The sequence below is a fragment of the Tauraco erythrolophus genome, chromosome 6 (assembly GCF_009769465.1).
Source record: "Tauraco erythrolophus isolate bTauEry1 chromosome 6, bTauEry1.pri, whole genome shotgun sequence".
NCBI lineage: Eukaryota > Metazoa > Chordata > Aves > Musophagiformes > Musophagidae > Tauraco > Tauraco erythrolophus.
Window position 1 is genome coordinate 68,089,366 of NC_141470.1, and position 18,869 is coordinate 68,108,234.

Consider the following 18,869-nt stretch of genomic DNA (forward strand, 5'->3'; position numbering starts at 1 on the left):
CTTCAGTGCAAGGGCGTGTTCCTCTGTACTCTCAGATACCTCACTCTCAGATCTGGAGTGTAAGCAACAGCTCTTTTTTTTCAGCATTTTCTGTTAGCTAGGTTAGGAAGTCAGCACACAGCAGTTGAGGACTCCAAATCTTGGGAAGTCCATTAAGCTCAGCTCCAAAATTTCTTGAATGAGTCTGGCCCAGACTACAAAACCTGTAAAAGCAATTAGAGCTTGTGACACCTGAACTTGCATCATGCTTGCACCTTGAGTTTCAAGAAGACAGCACTAAAAGAACTCCACATAAAGTCACAATTCTGCTAAATACTAGATTTTTTTTTAAATTATATTTTACCTTAACTTCATGCTCCCTATCATTTTGGTGTTAGGTTCTTCCTGTAAACACAACAGGGAGCATTCAACATTCAAGCTTTAGTAGTTCACAACAGTAAAATGATGGTCAAGTCTGTTTTTCCAGGATTTCTCACATACAGAAACAGATCTAACTGAAAGACATATGAAAGGCCTCTTAGGAAAAAAAAATAATAAAACAATGCTTGAACAAACCATGGCTGGTGAAAATTTTTTATTCTGTAACTCACTTTCATCTAATCTGGGGGAAAGTGAGAGGACTGCTGAGAGAGCTGGGCTTACTGTGTAAATATTTAAGGTAGTGTACTTGACATATCATCATTTGTTTACGTAACACGGAGGGGAGCTTATCTAAATTTCAAATAATCAAAGTGGAAACGCAGTTGGTGGCTATTTCTGTATTTCACAGATCCTGCCCTTAGTAGGATATGGAATTAGGGACCCTCTTCCCCTCTCCTTCTGCCCACACACATGTTGAATTTCTGTGCTGCTGCTGCTGCTGCTGCCCCGGGGACCTGCCTGGAGCTCTCTTTTGAGTCATGGCTGAGAGAAGAGGGTTTCACGCCTCCATCGCAGCGAGGCACGCTCTAACCACCTTCTCGGTAGGAAAGGGAGGGTGCTGAAGTCAATGTGTGTGGAGGAAAGAAAAAACCCACAGGTTTCTTACAGGTTTTTATTGCCTCCAGGACACGCAGGGAGGATGTCTCGAAGTGAAATGCTGCGGCTGGCGGCAGGTGACAAAGGTGACCCGGGAGCGGCCGTTGGCTGTGGGAAGGCATCAGAGCTGGAGCCACCGCCGTCACAGGGCCACAAACTAAAATGAAAGAGGAAAAATAATGGAGAGTGTAACAAACAATGGTAAGAGACTCGACCCAACACAGGCGATCAGGGACTTGAGTATAAAAAGCAGTACTCCGTGGAGAAGCTGCTGAGATGGCACACTGTAGTCACTCACATGGTGGGGAGCAGAAGGAATCAAGGGTTTGGAGGGTTTTTTCTTCCTTCTTTTTTTTTTTTTCCCCCTTTTTAAATAGCTTTAAACCTTACCCATTCCTGAGGGAAGTAATTTTCAGGAAATGAATGAAAATGAATATCAAGAGATAACAGTTTTAAGCTGCGCATACACGTAAACTAGTGGCTTGTTGAAAAAAAAATGCTCCCTTGTGCAATAAAACAAAGTATTTCATCCAAATTCCACGTCTTACCCCTCCTTACGTAACTGGCATAGCGGGAAGGATCATGGCAAATTAGGTCAAGCTGTACCCAGATGAAGGATTAGACGAGGAGCAGTTCAGAAATAGCTGAAGAAACTGACGGGGCTGGAATGGAAATGTTGTTGGGTTCCTCTGAAGAGCAGAGAAAGAGAGAGACGTGGCCAGTAACATGTAACTGTGTCCCTCACCAACAAAGCTGGGAGGGAGAGTTAAGCAAACCCGCTGCTGGGGACCAACCTGCAGGTTTTCACAGCTGTAATGGAGCTCTAGTGCCCATTTTCTTTGCTGGCAAGGAATGAAACAGAAAGAAAATAAACATTGCGATGCTTCTGTGTTTTTGTTTTTTTTTTCATGAGTGAGCTGTACTGGTGAATTAAAGCCAAGTCTCATCAAAAAGACAGATGCTTTTTCACATTTGAAAACTATTGGTGTAGGATAAGCATCAGCGTAACAGTAACTAATATAAATAGCAGGTAGTTGCAGAACCAACCAGCGCAGCCCTGCTCCGAAACGGAAAGCAGGATTTCTCTGAAAATGGGAAGGGGCATGAATAGTGACATAAATAGGGCTGAGAGAATTCAAAACAAAGAGGAAACCAGGCAAGTCCTATTCTTAGAAAGGGTGAAAACCAGTCTGCTTTCACAATTAAGATTGCCTCGTCGTTGCAGTTTTCTTTAAATGACAGTGCAGGGAGTATTTGTCATTGGGCTGTGACTAATCAGAGTGCACCACTCAGCTGCATTAAAGCGAGCACATATTCAGACCAATAACGTTGTAACGCCAAAAATTTAATTTACATATTCCTCCAAAGCCATGGATGAGACTAATAAATGCTTGTGGAATTTGGGGAATTCACAGATTTCCAAAACAAACACAAAAATCCCAATAAAAACCAGCTACTTAGCGGTAATAAACATGAATAATTTCTAGCTCTCCCAGAGACCTCTTAAAGAATCATGCTATTTGGTGGAAGACAATATGGTAAAATGACAGATATTCTCAAAATTTGAGGGCAATAGCTTGATAAATAGTGTTAGCTAATTATAAAATGCCTTTTTCCTAAGCCCTGGAATTACAGTGAGTCAGTCTCTGGCAACATCCCCATTGGTTCCACTGCTGTGTTGTGTTCCTTACATCTCCAGAGGTAGTCTTTATCCTGCACGTTGTAGCAAATAATAAAATCCCAAGTACAGAGAAGTAAAAACCACCACGATTTTAGCGCACAATATCTGCAAAACAGAAGGGCACAGTGAAATCAACAGCTCGACACACTTTTAACACATTCATAGAATCATAGAACAGTTTGAGTTGGAAGGGACCTCAAAGATCATCTAGTTCCAACCCCCCTGCCACGGGCAGGAAAACCCTCCACTACACCAGCTTGCCCAAAGCTTCATCTTTTGTTTCAGTTTGTAGATCTGTCCTCAGCTCATCTGCCAGACTTGTTTCAAGCAACCAAAGCAAAGGTGCTCTCAAAAAGAAAACAACGGCATTTCTTAGACTTAGTAATGAAAAAGAATTCCAGTAAATGCTGCCTAGAAATCCCATTTAGCTGCCTCAGCAACCCAAGAATATTTTTAACAGGGAAAAAGGAGAACATTTTATAGGGATATTCTTTAATGTGAAATCCTATCTGGTGGACAAACCTATCTGGAGAGAGGTGGCTCTCAAGAGGAGATAACCTGACTGAGACACAGCAGTTGACAATCCTAAGATTCAGATTCTCTTTCCAGCTCCCCATCAAAGCCATCCTGGATAATTTTTGGTAGCCATTACTATGTGGTTCCCTACATGTAAAATGAGAACATGTATCCATTTAAAATATTTCTGCCTAATTATTCTAATACTGCACCCTTAAAAAAAAAATAGATTCAAGTAGAACTTGTGCAAAATACCACAAACAATGAAGAAGCGACTTCACCACCTTTTCCCTTCTACTGCTGTCCTTCAAATGAAAGGTCTTTGCTGCTTCCTGTGAAGGTCAAACACATTATGCTTCATGAAGACACACACTTTTATTTGCCCTTGTTATGCTTTTCTTTCACCAATAATTACTCCTGCAAATCTGTTTAACCTCTGTTGCAATAATGGCTTGTTACGATCGTTCTGACATGGCTGCTTCTCCTGCCTGGTCTGTTCAGACTGATCAGGCAAGAGACGGTTTCTCAAACACAAGCCATCTGATGGAGGAGCCAGAAACAAGTGGAGATTGAACTGACTGTTGCTAAACTTACACGTTGGAGAGAAAATAAACACTCTTTAGTATACTTGTAGGTGTTATACTTTATGGAAAGAAAGTAAAATCGAAAACGAGTAGGGGAACGAGCCTTTTCTTACCTTATATCCTTGCATGCAAATGCTTCAAGTTTTTTCCAACTTTCATATATATGCTAATACAAAAATAATAAAATCTGCCAGAAATCTGGCAGTTCTTTGTATCAATTGCAGAGCAGGGGTGGAGTCCAAATTCTTACAGCCTTGGTTTTTTTTTTAACAGTTCTGCTGTGTTTGATGTCATTTTTATTTTTGTTTTACCTCCTGAGCTTGAAATAACAGGTATCATTTAGAGTAAAAACTGTAAAAGATTAGAAGGCAGGAGAAAAGTGTGAAGACTGCCAAGAGGGTGCTTTATTTTTGATTGCTCTTGCAAACACGATATCTAATCCCTTATTAAAAAAAAAAAAAAATCATCTCAATTCAGTATAATCATGATTACTGCATCCTCCACAGCATAAACTTTCATTTAAGGCACCGGAAGACAATTTAAAGTTTATTTCATGTCAACGAAGCAGAAGTAAGGGGATTATAGTAAAGTTACAAATAAAAGGCCCGTTAAGGTTTCGTGCTGATTTCACCTTTAGTACAGGACAGTCCCACGTTACATGGTTAATCATCTTTTGCCTCTGGTATTTTTAAATGTCGTAAGTCACTCACATCTACTGAATAATCTGACTGATACGCTTCTTGCCAGAAAGATAAAACTAGGAAATCAGTAACACAACAGAGGCTTTGCCAGTAGCTTGGCAGAAAGTTCCCCTTTTCTTGCGAGTTTAGTGTTCTGCCAGAATAGTAACATCAGTTGTCACTGGGGGGGTGTGGGCATGTGTCTGTCTGTCTGTCTGTCTGATGAGTGCTACTGCAAGGTAAGCAGGTGGAAAGAGGAAGTAAGGAAGCGAGTTCTTTATGTTCCATGGAACAATACCTTCAGTCTTCCACGCAGTATTTAAACACTCTTAAGGAGAAGCCGTCAGTGTGCACACTGTGGACGTCCATGCCCAAGTTAAGAGCTCACCCACCATCTGTGCACGCTGAGCGTGTCTACGGGCCTGTTTAGGATCTCACACAGTCTGCAGGCAGAGTGTAGGTATCTGCACAGGATGTCATTCATCCTGTCATTTCACCCAATTTAAAAATTGACTTCTGCAAACGTTCAACGTGGAAGATAATCTGAGAAAATGTGACCCATGTTATTTCCTTTTAAATGAGTATTGCTTTTTATTCATAGCTATTGTAAGATTAACAGTAAAAGTTAGCTCTGAAAAAAAGTCTTCACAACAGTTTATGGAGAATAATTTTCCTATTTAGTTCAGTCCAGACATTTACAAGAACAATGACTTAAATAAAAATAGAATATAAAGCCTATGTTTAAAACATGGCCTTTATTAATGCTGTCTAGTGAGCTCCATATTTATCTTACATTGAAATAGTTCTGCTTTGCTTAAGAAAAGACAGAAAAAGTGCATTTACAAGAGTACTTTTTCTTTAATTTTCTGCAAAAATGGAAGGAATTGGAATCACAAGTTGACAAATGTTGTAAAATGAAATTTCAAGAAACATCAATTTTAGTAATGCTACGCCATCACTAGTGTTTCATTCTTTCTGCCGTGTGAACCAGAATATCCTGATATACAGTCTAGAGCATCTATGTTATTACTCTACAGCATATTAAACACAGAAAAAGGGGTGAAGAACCCCTTTCAATGTACAAACATGAATAAAAAAATTGATAAAAAAATCACTTTTATACATAATGTATATGCAAACTGTTTTAAATACATGGTTTTGGAAGAGTTATTTACAAACTGTATCTGTCTGTGGGACAATCCACAGACAAAGCATACACAGTTGCTTTACTTTATTGTTGCATCTCAACTTTGGGAGATATAAATTCATTCGGCAGTACGGCAAACAGAAGAACTTGTGACAAAGTGTCTTAAGGGCAACCCAAGAAATTTTGTTCCTCAAAACAATGTTAAGTACTAGGACTGCCAAAGTTTCCAAATAAAGTCATGGTTGAATCCAGATGCCCGCTTACAGACCTACGCTGCGGAGGATGCGTAGACAGACCCATGTGAAATACAGGCATGGCTACTGGGTAAAACCTCCTGAAGAGCCACCACTGTTGAGGATGTTTTAATCGAAAGAGTGAACTAACCTAGATTTATTTTTTTTCCAATTTTATTAATATTTTAAAAAATACATAAAAATACAACATCCAATGTCTGAATAAATATATTTAACAAGTTGCAAGATACCCTTATTTTACACAAAAATTTCAGCTTTAGAAATCTTGTTAAATAATTTCATTGTTGTTATATATTTCATTTTTTGTCTTTTTGTAACAAAATAAAAACTCTGAAATTACATAGAAAAAAGACAAAATATTTTTGTCAAGGGATAAGATAGTCCACTGAAAACCTATTCACAATTCCACTGTAAACATTAATAAACATTAAAATATTTGCATAATTGTGTGCTCAAAAATCCTATAAAAAGTGGAAGACTTATTACAACTGTAGTTTTCAGTCAACTACACTTCCTTTCACAATTTATTTTGTCCCATTTACACCTTTAAAACTGGGCACATTGCTGAACACGTACTTTGGCAGTTCTGTATAGCAAGTGCTTCCACAAAGAGGAACTACTCACCAAGAGTTAAGGTACAGCTCGGTGGAAGTGCAGCAGTTACTCAATTCTTTTGGATAATACTCCGATGTCTGCCTGGTGCACTTGCTTTTCTAAGATCTCCCTAGAACACCTGAATGCTTCATTGGACATAACTTTTCAAATTTGATAAGTGCCCTTACTCTGCATTAACAAAACGAAACAAAAACAAACACAATGACAAGCATGTCACATTGTGCCTACAAACCTTCAGTTACCAATGAGCTTAAGTTCTCTCAACAGTAAATTAAACAAAAGAAGAGGGCAGGAGGGGAGAACAGGTACAGTCCAGCAGTGGAAGTGTGTACAGAATATACTTGGCAATGTCAAACCAGTTGAGTGCTTTCTGTGGTTGAATTTCAGGATTTATGTCCATGGCAGCGAGTTGCTGGCAAGGCAGAGAAACGTGTATCACCTGCATTCTACAGCAAGCACGTTTTGTGGAGGAGAAGATGATGATGGACTCATTCCAGTGTCTGATGAAGCAGATGACATGGATGCTCCTGTATGTGACACTGAATATACAGAAGAACAGATCAGCATCAGATTATGAAAGTACATGTCAGAATGAAGGTTTCCTTCGTTATTAGGTTGTTTAAAAGACCTCAAAGAGGTCACAGAAAAGCGATACAGATTTTTTTTGTCCGTTGCTTTCATTGCTATATTCACATAAACCAGATGAGTAACCTTACCCTTTTCTGCCTCACAGACCAATTGAAAAGATAAGTCAGATGAGTCATTACACTGAGAGAGAACTCAGACCAAGCTTGCACTGGCAAGTCCAAGTTTCTAATACACAGTTACAAAATAGTCAGTGAGTGTTTCTGTTAGGTTCAAGTTCAGGGAAGCCATAAATATTACTTTTAAATATGTCTACATACAGATGACAACACTTTTTATTTTTCAAAAATACTGTCAATTAAACTCCAGTTGCTTGGAGTTACGTATTTCCAAGGAAATTAACTTCTCATGGGAAGCATAAAGCAAAATGGAAAGTTACCTTCTCTGTCTTTCTTTTTTAATCGTTTTCTTCTCCTGTCTATGGTTGCTACTTCTGACTTCAAGGACATGTAGTATTTCCGTATTTCCTGTAGTTTTTCTTGCAAGAAGGAGATCCTTTCAGTGCTGCTCATATTGTCTAGTTCATCTTAAAAGTGGGAAGAAAAGAAAAAATAGCTTCATCGAGGTGATTTTAAACAAATGAATGCAATTCTTAAGACTATACAAGATGCACCATGAAAGAACACAGTTCCATAACTACGTTATAGAAGGCCTATACCTAATTTAGAATGACAATATTTGCAGGTTTTTCTTTCAGAACAAATTTTCTTGTAAATTCCCTTTAATCAAGTCACTTAAAGAATTCTTACTGAGCTGAAAACTCCATTTGTATACTCTAGGCGAAGCATTCTGGTGGTGGTGTTTCTCTTTGTGTTTATCCTTCTCTCCATCTTTGATGTGAGGTGAAAGCACTCTTGCAGGTGATCGAGAAATCTTCTGTGGTTTGGACGCATTTATGTGTTTTACAGGAGTACATTTACTTGAACTATCCAGGACAGGAAGGTCTTCACTGTCACTACTTTGTCCTGCAGTAAGAGAAATGTGTTTATCTGGATCTTATAAAACAAAAACAAAACAACAAAAACCTTGACATTTTTTAAATTGTATAGTCAGAAAAAATTATTAAGAATAAACTTCTTGCTCAGAATATGCCAGAACACATACCAGGAAAAATACTGTATCAGATTCAATGTACAACTTTATCAGACACGACATGCACTCAACTCTCAAGATCATTAATGCAGGAGAAGTCAAGGGCTGACTAAGCCGTTAGTTAAAAAACAACAGTCAAATGTTTTTTAAAGAATCAATAAAAAAGCTTATTAAAGTAAAAAAAAAAAAAAAATCAGTGCTCTAATAAGGTCACATCTTTTTGGGGTTCTAGTATAAAGCAGACACTAGAATCCCTTTTTTAAAGATTAAAACTGTATTGATATAGGTAGGTAGCACACGATTGTGCACATTTACCAAATTGCTTTACACATCTAAAGGAACAGTTCTGAAACGGGACTAAAAGCAAAAAAGCTTTAACAGAAAATTTTAAGCTGATGTAGGGCAAATATTTTAGATTCACACAGTAATTGCAAAGTTTTACACAGGCATGTTAAACGTGTCTGAATATTCTATGTCAGATAATTAGCATTTTAGTTTGATATTTTAAAGTTATAACAATGCTGCCACAGGGCCTAAATATATTGACTCATTCAATACAATGATCACAAAAAACGAGCTACAGAAACACAAAAATCCAGATTTCTATAGCAAGTTAAAAACCAGTCACATACTTAAGATAAAAGCACACCACATTCTTTTTGCTGAAAAGTTACTCTTTAGCATCAAACATTTTTTCCATACTTCATAAAGGCGCTTTTTCCCATGAGAAAAACCTATCCTAAGACTTTAAAGGAGATGCTTCTGCTCAAACTCCCCTCTCCCTAATTCACAACCAACCCAATCTATAAAAATCAGCATAACAGTAAATATTTAGTAACTGCTCATATGCACAGTTATTAGAAGTTTCTCCTAACAAAGTAATTAAAAATAGCCAAGAGATTTCCCAGTAACACTGCCACCACGCAGCCAGTAAGTCCTCTGTCATTAATAGCCAATAATCACATGAATAACGATGAGGCTGTGAGCAACCTGGTGTAGTGGAGGGTGTCCCTGCCCATGGCAGGGGGGTTGGAACTGGATGATCTGTGAGGTCCCTTCCAACCCAAACCATTCTATGATTCTGTGAAAAACCCTGACGAGGAAGTCCCATCCAACAGAAATAACAGGTTACAGTGAGAACGGCGGGCCCTTAGACATGTTTACAGGACAGCATAACCTTTCCCCTCTCCCCGTCCAGGAACGTACCTGTTCCATTCTTCTCATTTTTGGCTGCAGCACTTGTTCGCTTTGGAGTACGCTTCTGCTTCTTTGCCAGCGTTCCACTATTGCTATCACTGGGTCTTTTCTGACCTAATAATAATAATAAAAAAAAAAAAAGATGCCTCAAATATTTCTGCTTTTTTTTTTTTTTTATAAGCACCAAAGGAATTTAAAATCAGAAGACAAAACAAACCAGCCATTTTTCACAAAGTAACACCAGGCTTTAAGACAACTTCCAAAATCATTACGGCAGAGAAGGCACTGCTCACCTTTCTCTCCCACCTCTCTCTCTTGCACAGCTATACTACAGTTGCTTGATGTCGTGCTGGCTTCAAAGCCATTAGCAGACTCGCTTTCACAGAGACCTTCTTGAGACTCTTCTGCCACGCTGTCGACTTCGATAGTCATGTCGCTTTCGCTCTTGATGCTGCGCGATTCGTCCTGGCTCAGGGTCAGAGGCGATGCCGCCGAAAAGCCGGACTGGACGGCAGGGGCTAAGGCAGACAGAGTTGAATTTGAAGCATTAGGGTCTGGCTTTTCTGATATTGTGTCCTCACTACTGCTCTTCTCCTTTTCATCCAAGTCATCCAAGTCTACTTCGTGGCAGAGCAAAGTTTCAGGACCAATCTGAGGCATGGCGTCATCCTCGTCTTTTAAGGGAACATTCTCGTTTTCTTCGGATGGATGTTCGAAGTTCTCATTCCTCAGCTCTTGACTGTGCTGAACTGATTCTGCCACCAGGGATGGCATCTCCTCATTTTCAGTTCTAAGGGACTCTTCAGCATTCAGCCCTCTACATTCCTCTGCTCCAGTACATTCATTGGTCCTCTCTTCAGAGACAATATTTGGCACTTCCATCTCGCTCTCTCGTCGATTTCTCTTCTCAGGGGATGCCTGTTCCAAAGTTTTCCTTTTCAAAAGCTTCTTATCTTTTGTAGAAGGTTCTGTTTCACTTTCAGTAGTGCTGGAAATCTCTTTACAGTCCAAGGAAGACAAGTCTAATCTTTCAGGTTCTGTAAGAGATTCATTTGCCACCTCATCTTGGCTTCCTGGTGAAATCTTTGCATTCTCTAAACAGGGATCTTTTGTCTTGCTCCTTCTCCCTTTTCCTTTAGGTGATTTTTCAGCCTCTCTTTTGATTTCTTCTATTTGTTCCGTTTTATTTCCGAAAATCTGAACAATCTGTTCACTTTCTTCAACTTCCAGTTTCAGTGTTTCTAATGGCTGCACTTGAGTCCTGTCGTTTTCTTTCAATGCATGAGGAATCTTTGGGTTTTCTTCATCTAGCTTCTCATCATGTAGTTTTTCACCTTTTTCCAGTTCTGGAGTTTCTGGAGAAAATTCTTCATTCAAATTCTTTTCAGACGACTCATCTGCTTCACTGTCAGATGAACCAGACTCTGCAAAAAATTTTTAAAAGAAGGAAACAGCACCCTAAATCATCAATTACAGCACAATTTCTTTTTTTTTCCCAGTAATCTGTAGTATTAACATCGTCTTACAATAAACAATTTCAAACTTAAAAAAAACATCCTGTGTTATTCAACACACTTATTTTACTGTTCTTATTTTTACTCAAATTTTTTACAAAATCAGAGTTCAAGGAGCATCTGGACGATGCTCTTCATCATATGATTTAATTTGTGTAGTCCTGCAAGGACCAGGGAGTAGGACTCAACAATCCTTGTGGGTCCCTTCCAAATTGAGATATGCTATGATTCTATGATTCTACTACTACTGTTTCCCAAATAAGTCAATATAAACAAAGAAGTAAAAATAGTTTTACAGATTCCCATGATCTGGTATCTACCTGTGGATATTGCCTCCCCCGGCTGACATTACAAAACCAAAAAACAAGACTCCTCCCCTCCATGCACCCCCAAACAGAAAAAAGAAACCAAAACAAAACGAAAAAACAAACCCTTCCACACCACAATATGGACATTTAATTGCTAAACTATTGTACGAGTCACACACCATATACAGAGCAAGCATTGTTACGTTACCAGAAGATTATTCAGGGACCTGTACTAAAAGGAGACAGTGATTTCACTTCAGTTCTTGTTCACAGAGGCTTAGAAATCCCCAAAATATTGCTGCCATTTGTATATAATTAACAACCCTGTTGGATGATGTAGTACTGGGGTTGAGGACTTAATTACCACAATAAAGACTATCATACCACTAGATTTGGTCTGTTTAAGATTAGGAGTGAAAGGCTCTGGCTAAAGACTATGGAATGACTTGAACAGTCATTCCCATGCCGTAGCTCTTCTGTGAGCAAACTGTGCTCCTCAGCAGTGTCAGCTCAGCTACTTCCTCAATAAAATTCACAGGGAGAAAAAAATCAAAAAGGCGGGAGGGAGGGAAGGTAAAAAATAAAAATCAAACCTCTTTTCAAAAAGGTACTAAAAAGCCTCGAAAGCACACACAGGACTGAGATCACTCACCGTTTGATCCTCTATCAGAATCAAACATTCCTGAGCTACGTCTCGTCTGCCTGCGAGGTGTTGCTAAAATCAAAATTGAAAGTATTAATTTTTTTTTTTTTTTTTTATAACGTTAAACCTCCACCAAAAATTTGTTTTGTTATATTGCTTGTACCCTGGCTGGTTAAGTAGGACTTTAAAGCTGCTGACAGCACTGCGTTCTCTGAAGTTCTCTTATCAATGCACTGCATTACATCACTGTTTACATGCACTTCCATGCCAGAACACGAGTGCACCAGATGTACCTTCTGTTCCATTTGGTAATGGTGAGGAATCTGACAAGTTGTTCCGTGCACTTCTGGCTCCTGATTTACCTTCACTATTAGGTGTTTTGGATAAACTGCAAGACGTGTTTGATGGAAGAGTAGATTTCAGAGGTGGCCGCCCACGCTTTGATTTTTGTTTCTCCTCATCCTTCTTCTCATCCTTTTCACTGTCTTCTTTATTCTGAGGGGGAAAGAAAAGAGAAATTTTATTCATATGTTTCACTGCTGTTCATCAACCTCTTCTCCTTTTGCTCTATACTTCTATTAAAAAACTAGATTGTGGACTCAGTAACTTCAAAAAAAAAAAAAAAAAGGGAGCAGTGATAGTAGTAAATATTGTACCACAAGAAACTTATTGAAATAACCATTACTTTTGTTTTTTTCTTCTGTTTTCTCTTTGGTCCTCCTTTGTCCACAGGCCAGATAATCCGATCAGCTTTCACCCATTCATCATATCTAAAAGTAAATAACAGCGTGCTGTTACTACTGCATATAAAGAAGTTGTTGGGAATATGAAGCTTAAAAGACTGAATTACAGACAACATTTATTAAGGAGAGGTAGGAAATCAGAGCATGTTTTTACAAACACATGCAGTATCTGGCATTAGCAAGATGAATTACATTTCTAACCCATAAAAAAAATTTATGAGACAGGGGAATGGAGGTGAAAACTTCCCTGTCTCTTGCTAGCAAAGCACTGGAAGTCAGAGGACTCTGTCAGCTATAAAGCTTCTCAATTATTTCACAGGATATACAAAAAGTCAGTTTTCACCACACCATGTGCCAGAAGTAAAAGATTCCTTTTTTTTTTTCTTAAAGGAAAAGTTTTCAAATTATAGCAACGAACCGTAAGAGATTCTGAAAAGCATAAATATACTATCAGTGGTCCTCAAAACCTTCTGAGTTATTTATGAGATAAAGGGATACATGAAAATATTTGGGAGATACCTCCAACACACATAAACTTAACGTAGCCACAGAAAGAAATTTCCTTAGTTTACTTAGAAAAATATGGACTTGGCACATCTCAAGCTATACACCAGAAGTGTAGTATTTTAAAAAATTATTGATTTTGTTACGCTTTTGTTTATGTAGGCAATCACAATGCTCTTAACAACAACGAAAAAAGCCATGTCTACAGCAGTGTTGAATATAAAGCACGGCTGCCAAAAGAAGCATTTGATTAATTTTTTTCTGCCGTTCTTTGTTGCTTAGCACTCTCCTACCCTCTACATGTAACAACCATTTGTTATAATCACAGTTAACACTGAATACAAGAATAAATTTTGTTGCCAAAATTTCAGTGCTTGATACACTTCATTGTAGATGCCTTCACCATTATCAATGACTCCCCTTTAAATAAAAGTCTGATGCTGCTAACACTTGCTGGCAAAATAGATTACAGGGATACTCCTGTGAGGAGCAAGGATTACTCACATTAAGCAGGATGGAAATTTGGAAACATACAAGTATATTCTGAGATTTCAGTGCGATAGTGTCATACCATGAACAAAATTAACATTAAAAAATGTAATAGAGTCAGATCCTGTTATCAAGTCACTAATTATCTTTCTCTTTTTTTCTTAAAAACAAAAGTCCTTTTGCAAATAACAAACAAAGAAACGAAAGGCAATTTGTTCTCCTCACCTTACATTCCAACCATAGTAATGAACTAAATATAAAACCTCTCCATCATCAATTTCTGTGCTTTTAATACTGGCTTCATAAATTTTCTGAGTCTTTCCACGTCCATATTTTACTTTGACTTTGGTTCCAGTCAGGCAGCGTTCTGCGTCCTCCTCATCCTCTTCACCTTCTGATTCTCCTTTGTTCTCTATTTCTTCCCTGCAGTAAAGTGTATTTGAAATGCCCAGAATTAATGACAATCAAAGTTTAAACATTTAATAGTGTAGCCAAGCTACTACGAAAGAAAAAGGCTGCAACAAAATTTTTTCTCATTTTCTGCATCCTGCACTGCCTCCGAAGCTAGCTTTTTGAGTAAAAAACAGGGCTTAGCGAGAATAGGAGTAAGTGCCAAAAATATCCAGAAAAATTCTATTTTAAGCACAATTTATTAGGTGTGTAACTACCTCAAAGGTTAAAGATTTTTCTAAAATGAGTATTTTGATAATACAAGAAGAGGAATAAGTTTACTCAGTGTTTGACTCCTAAATAAGACAGTAAGAACTAACTTCGGTTTTTAAAATACACTTGACAAACTATTTAAAAAAAAAAAATTTCTTTCTTCTACAGTTTGCTTAATAGGCTACAGTTCACCACCAGTGCACAGTAAGTCTGAATTGCCACCACAGTGATCCTCTCATGGATACAAACACCATCCAATTGAAAAAAAAAAAAAAAAAAAGTTGATTACAACACTGTTTAACCAAGACTAAAGTCTTGGTTATTCTACTTAATATTTTCCAGACTTACAGTCCAACCTATTTTTACCTGTACTTCTCCTTTCCCTACTTTTAGGGTGAATTTAGCATAATGTAAGAGTTAAACTACTAAAAAGTCACAAAGCAAGCAAACACTGAAAAAGACTATGGGTTTACTTTTTATGAAATATATTTGCTGGCCTTCAATGAGAGGTGAACAATCTTGTTGGGGCACACAATTATGAGAAAGATGATAAGCACCATCGGGGCTACTTAAAAAAAAAAAACCTGTCATGCCTTCGTCATCTGAAATACCTCTGCAACCTGCTGCACGTTCACACTGTACCTTTATTTAAGGCATTTCTGCACGCTATGGCGCACAGCAACGTTATTTTTTTATGGACTGCACAGTGACACTTTCTTTAAAATAACTGTGTATCCGTCCCAGTCCTCAAAGCTCTTTAGAAGAAAATATGCAATGCCCCTAACAGGCTTTATTCAGTATCAACTTGTGTCCACAGCACTTAGGCACATGGACAAGAAAAACAAGGTGGCAAAGCCACCTTTAACAGGCAAGACGCTGTCCTTGACCACAGCCAAAGTTAGCTAAGAGGAGGTCTGCTCTGGTCATAAATCAGTCACCTGCTCAGACCTTGTTTGTAACCAGGACTATAAATCCAATTCAACTTGTCAAGCTTAGTCTGCAGATGCTGTTTTCCCTTTGCCCTTCCATGTCTTTCCATCTTCTCCTCTTCAACCTACCTCTAAGTTTCATTCAAACTCCCTCTTTCCTTGTCCTTTGCTTTATTAGCTGCTCCCCTGCCTGCCTGCCTACAACACAGCAAGTAACAGTAAAAACGAGCAAGTTGTAGGTTCACCAGCCATCACTGAACACATCAACAAAAGCATGGCAGAAGAGGGGCTCACTTCTCCATTTACATTCCAACTGCCCAGAACAGGCTGCCTGAACAGTTGCTCACCATCCACACAGCACCTGGCACACCTGCAATCTGGTCTGCTTGGTGTCTGTACGTACCAGTGTGTGACAAAAAAACCAACACAACCTTGGCAAGACCTTCGAGAAAATGGAAGTGAAAATATTGCCTGGCATCGGCCAGAAGAAGATGCTGCCGTAAAGTGCAGCAGACTCTACAAACTTGCAATAAAATTTTCCCTTTCCTGTCTGGCTGATTGCATTAGGTCCCCGATTTCCACGCTCCAGTTGGTCAGATCTCCGACTCCGTGTATACTCCTGCTTGGAGTATGGCTCAATCGTGACACAGACACACTAGTCAGAAGGTGATACAAGTTAATGTTTACCTCTCCCTCTGCCTCTCTTCCTCTTCATCTGACTCTTTATCAGAATCCTCCTGTTTTTTAATTTTTTTCTCTTTTTGCTTTGGTGTGCTTTTTCTCCCTAGTGGAGTTTCATTTTCTTTCTTTTCTGCATTCTCAGGTGCTTCCTCTATATCTTTGTTTTCTTTGTTACTGTCTTTTAATTTGTCTTGTGTTTTATCCTCTTCACCATCCTTTTTAGCAGGGGTTGCATCACGGGCAAGTCGTCTTCGTCCCTAGAACAGAAATAAAACCAGTTTAATGACTCCTGACAATTGTTCTCTGTGTAGCCTCTCCAAATCTCAGCTGAAAGTGAAACATACTATTCCTGTATTGAAGAAAGGCTGGAGATAACACCAAAGAGCAAAATATTCTAAAATCTTAACATAATAGAGCTTAAAGTCTTGTTAGAGAGGTAAAAAGCAAAATAAAGTCATTCTACTTAGTCTGAAATAAAGAGGACGAGCTTCTGATTAACTTTGGTAGATTTCAGGTCATTCATTTAGACCTGTAAGGTCGGTTGCCCAGACGGAAAGGGCCAAATTCCTTGCTCAACTACAGCAACAGAATTAATACTAAAGTGCCTGTATAGGACTATTGAGAGAAGGCATCTTCCTTTCAGCAGCTGCAATCCTGACAGCCACCTGTTGATGTCCCAGAACAGAAATTTGTTTAGCTTTAGAAAATCCTGAAGTATCACATTTTCAAAAGGTACTTTGAACAACCGGACAACTGCTGTCTGGGACTATCTGCAACTGGTAACTTGGAGATCTAGTACAGGTTTATCGCTTTACTCTTAAAAGTCTCTTGTATAAGGTCATTGCTTTGCATTCAGAACATTTGAAATACACTATGAATGCAAGATTAATTATTTGGAGGCCATCCAAAGGTGACATTAATGAAGGCACAATAATAAGTCATTCACGGTAGTATAATGGTAAATACTTTGGAAACATAATATTTCATAAATAGATAGCTGGTGACTGGATTAATAAAGTAATGAAATATATAACCAAGTAATACTTAATTATTAAGAAATTAACAGCCAATGATCAAAAAAGACAAAAAATTCTTCTGTTTCTTTATCCTCTCACCAGTTTTCTCCAAAAACAAAAGACAAATGAACAAACTAACAATAAAGCTAGTGTCACACCAGGAAGTTCATTAAGGCTGACACAGCCTGGAAAAACCACTCGCAGTTAGATCAAAACATATCTAAACTTATGTTTACCCTATGTCTTTTAATCTATTAGTTTAAAGGTCATATACTTGCTTGAAAAGCTGGTTTGCAAGATGTACTTTAATAGAATTGTATTTTAGTTGAACAGAATCCTTACAACTTGAACAATTTAAAAAGTAGCAATTCCTTGTCCTTCAGTAATCATGCTCTATTAAGGAACACAAAACGTTCTTTTGACAGAATTAAGAGGAGCACTACAGAGCATGAAACCAGTCATATTCAAACACCTTAAAAGTATTCTTGTATTCTCCATCAGGTTCAGCATCCATCAGCTGAGGGGTCACTGGTTTTATCTACATAACTACTAACATAACCCTCACCTCTACAGCATTCAGAGACAAAGACAAAAACGACGTGTTCCTCCCCCTACTTTTGTCTACATACTTTAAAATTGCAGCGTTTCTTTTATTAAAAGAAGAGACGCTATGATAAAAACCAACTCAGAGAAATGGGTCTTCCTTTGATTCTTAAAGCTGTAGTGGCCCCTTGATATTCCTGCTTCTTGCTGGAAAGCTCCAGATTCAACGTGCCTGTGGAAATTCTCACCCACAACCAAGACTGTCCTGCTGAGTTTCACTGTTCTGATCATAGAATCATCTGGTTGGAAGAGACCTTCAAGATCATCGAGTCCAACCGTTCACCCTGCACTGTCAGGGTCCCTAAACCATGTTCCTCAACACCAAATCCACATGGTTTTTAAACACCTCCAGGGATGGGGACTCCACCACCTCCCTGGGCAGCCTGTTCCAATACTTCACAACCCTCTCTGGAAAGAAATTCTTCCTGATATCTAACCTAAATTTGCCCTGGCGTAACTTGAGGCCATTCCCTCTCATCCTGTCATTCACAATGTGGGAGAAGAGACCGATCCCCATCTCCCTGCAACTTCCTTTCAGGTAACTGTAGAGAGCAATAAGGTCCCCCCGAGCCTCCTCTTCTCCAGACTAAACAGTCCTAGCTCCCTCAGCCACTAAATGATGATACACAGCTCTCCGGAGCTCTCAAGCCATCCCTGAATCGAAACATGTCTGACATCCAACACAGCCTGAGCCAATCCCATGGATGGTTTGAAACATGAAGAAATAACCAAAACGGATTCTACTCACAGGTAGAACATAATTAACAGTTAACCCCAACTCTGCGTTCACAGAACCCTGTCCTACGCTGTACAAGTGCGCCAGTTCAAACACACAACCACGCCACAAGGGAAAACTCATTGTGTGCACTGTCCACCACACAACGGGGGTTTGTTCAGTACTCAACAGACACCAGCTCAAACCACTTACCCTTGGGGATCTTAGTTCTATTTCTTCTTTTTCACTTTCACTGCTGGAATAACTTTCTTCCACTTCTTTTTTAACTTCTGTTGGGGGCATTTTTTGTTCCTCTTTTACACTTTCCTCCATTGGTTCCACGTGTTTCTGTATGTCTTCTACTACTTTTGGTTCATTGTGGTGGATGGTCCTAAACTGAATGTTTGCAGAACGGCAGTACTCTTCAAAACCATAAAGATACCTATAGATACACACAGTTTCATTTATATTTCATGTTTTATTTTCTTTTTATTGAAGCGCATAAAACCTATTTCCCTGCTCGCAGAAAAGCAAGAGGAGCAGTAACTTTAGGAAAAAAACAAAACAAAACAACAAAACAAACACAAACAAAAACCAAAAAGCCAGAGAAGATTTTGAAATGAAACAATACAC

The 18,869-nt window shown here is 38.7% G+C and overlaps 1 protein-coding gene across 4 annotated transcripts in view; it reads right to left on the bottom strand.

Annotated features, from left to right (window-relative positions):
* Nucleotides 1-5,108: 5,108 nt before the first annotated feature.
* Nucleotides 5,109-18,869, bottom strand: part of ARID4A (AT-rich interaction domain 4A) — a 52,128-nt gene continuing 38,367 nt past the window's right edge. The window contains exons 15-25 of one of the 4 annotated variants that reach the window (XM_086612688.1): nucleotides 18,450-18,678; nucleotides 15,909-16,159; nucleotides 13,855-14,052; nucleotides 12,579-12,663; nucleotides 12,256-12,388; nucleotides 11,903-11,965; nucleotides 9,722-10,852; nucleotides 9,438-9,542; nucleotides 7,889-8,104; nucleotides 7,519-7,665; nucleotides 5,109-7,033 (exon numbers count right to left, since the gene is read on the bottom strand). In XM_086612688.1, the coding sequence (XP_086468814.1) occupies nucleotides 6,930-7,033; nucleotides 7,519-7,665; nucleotides 7,889-8,104; nucleotides 9,438-9,542; nucleotides 9,722-10,852; nucleotides 11,903-11,965; nucleotides 12,256-12,388; nucleotides 12,579-12,663; nucleotides 13,855-14,052; nucleotides 15,909-16,159; nucleotides 18,450-18,678 (2,662 nt within the window). In that variant the 3' untranslated portion in view covers nucleotides 5,109-6,929. Of the gene's footprint in view, nucleotides 7,034-7,518; nucleotides 7,666-7,888; nucleotides 8,105-9,437; nucleotides 9,543-9,721; nucleotides 10,853-11,902; nucleotides 11,966-12,186; nucleotides 12,389-12,578; nucleotides 12,664-13,854; nucleotides 14,053-15,908; nucleotides 16,160-18,449; nucleotides 18,679-18,869 lie in introns of all 4 variants that reach the window. The other 3 variants (XM_086612686.1, XM_086612689.1, XM_086612687.1) reach the window with 3 other exon arrangements.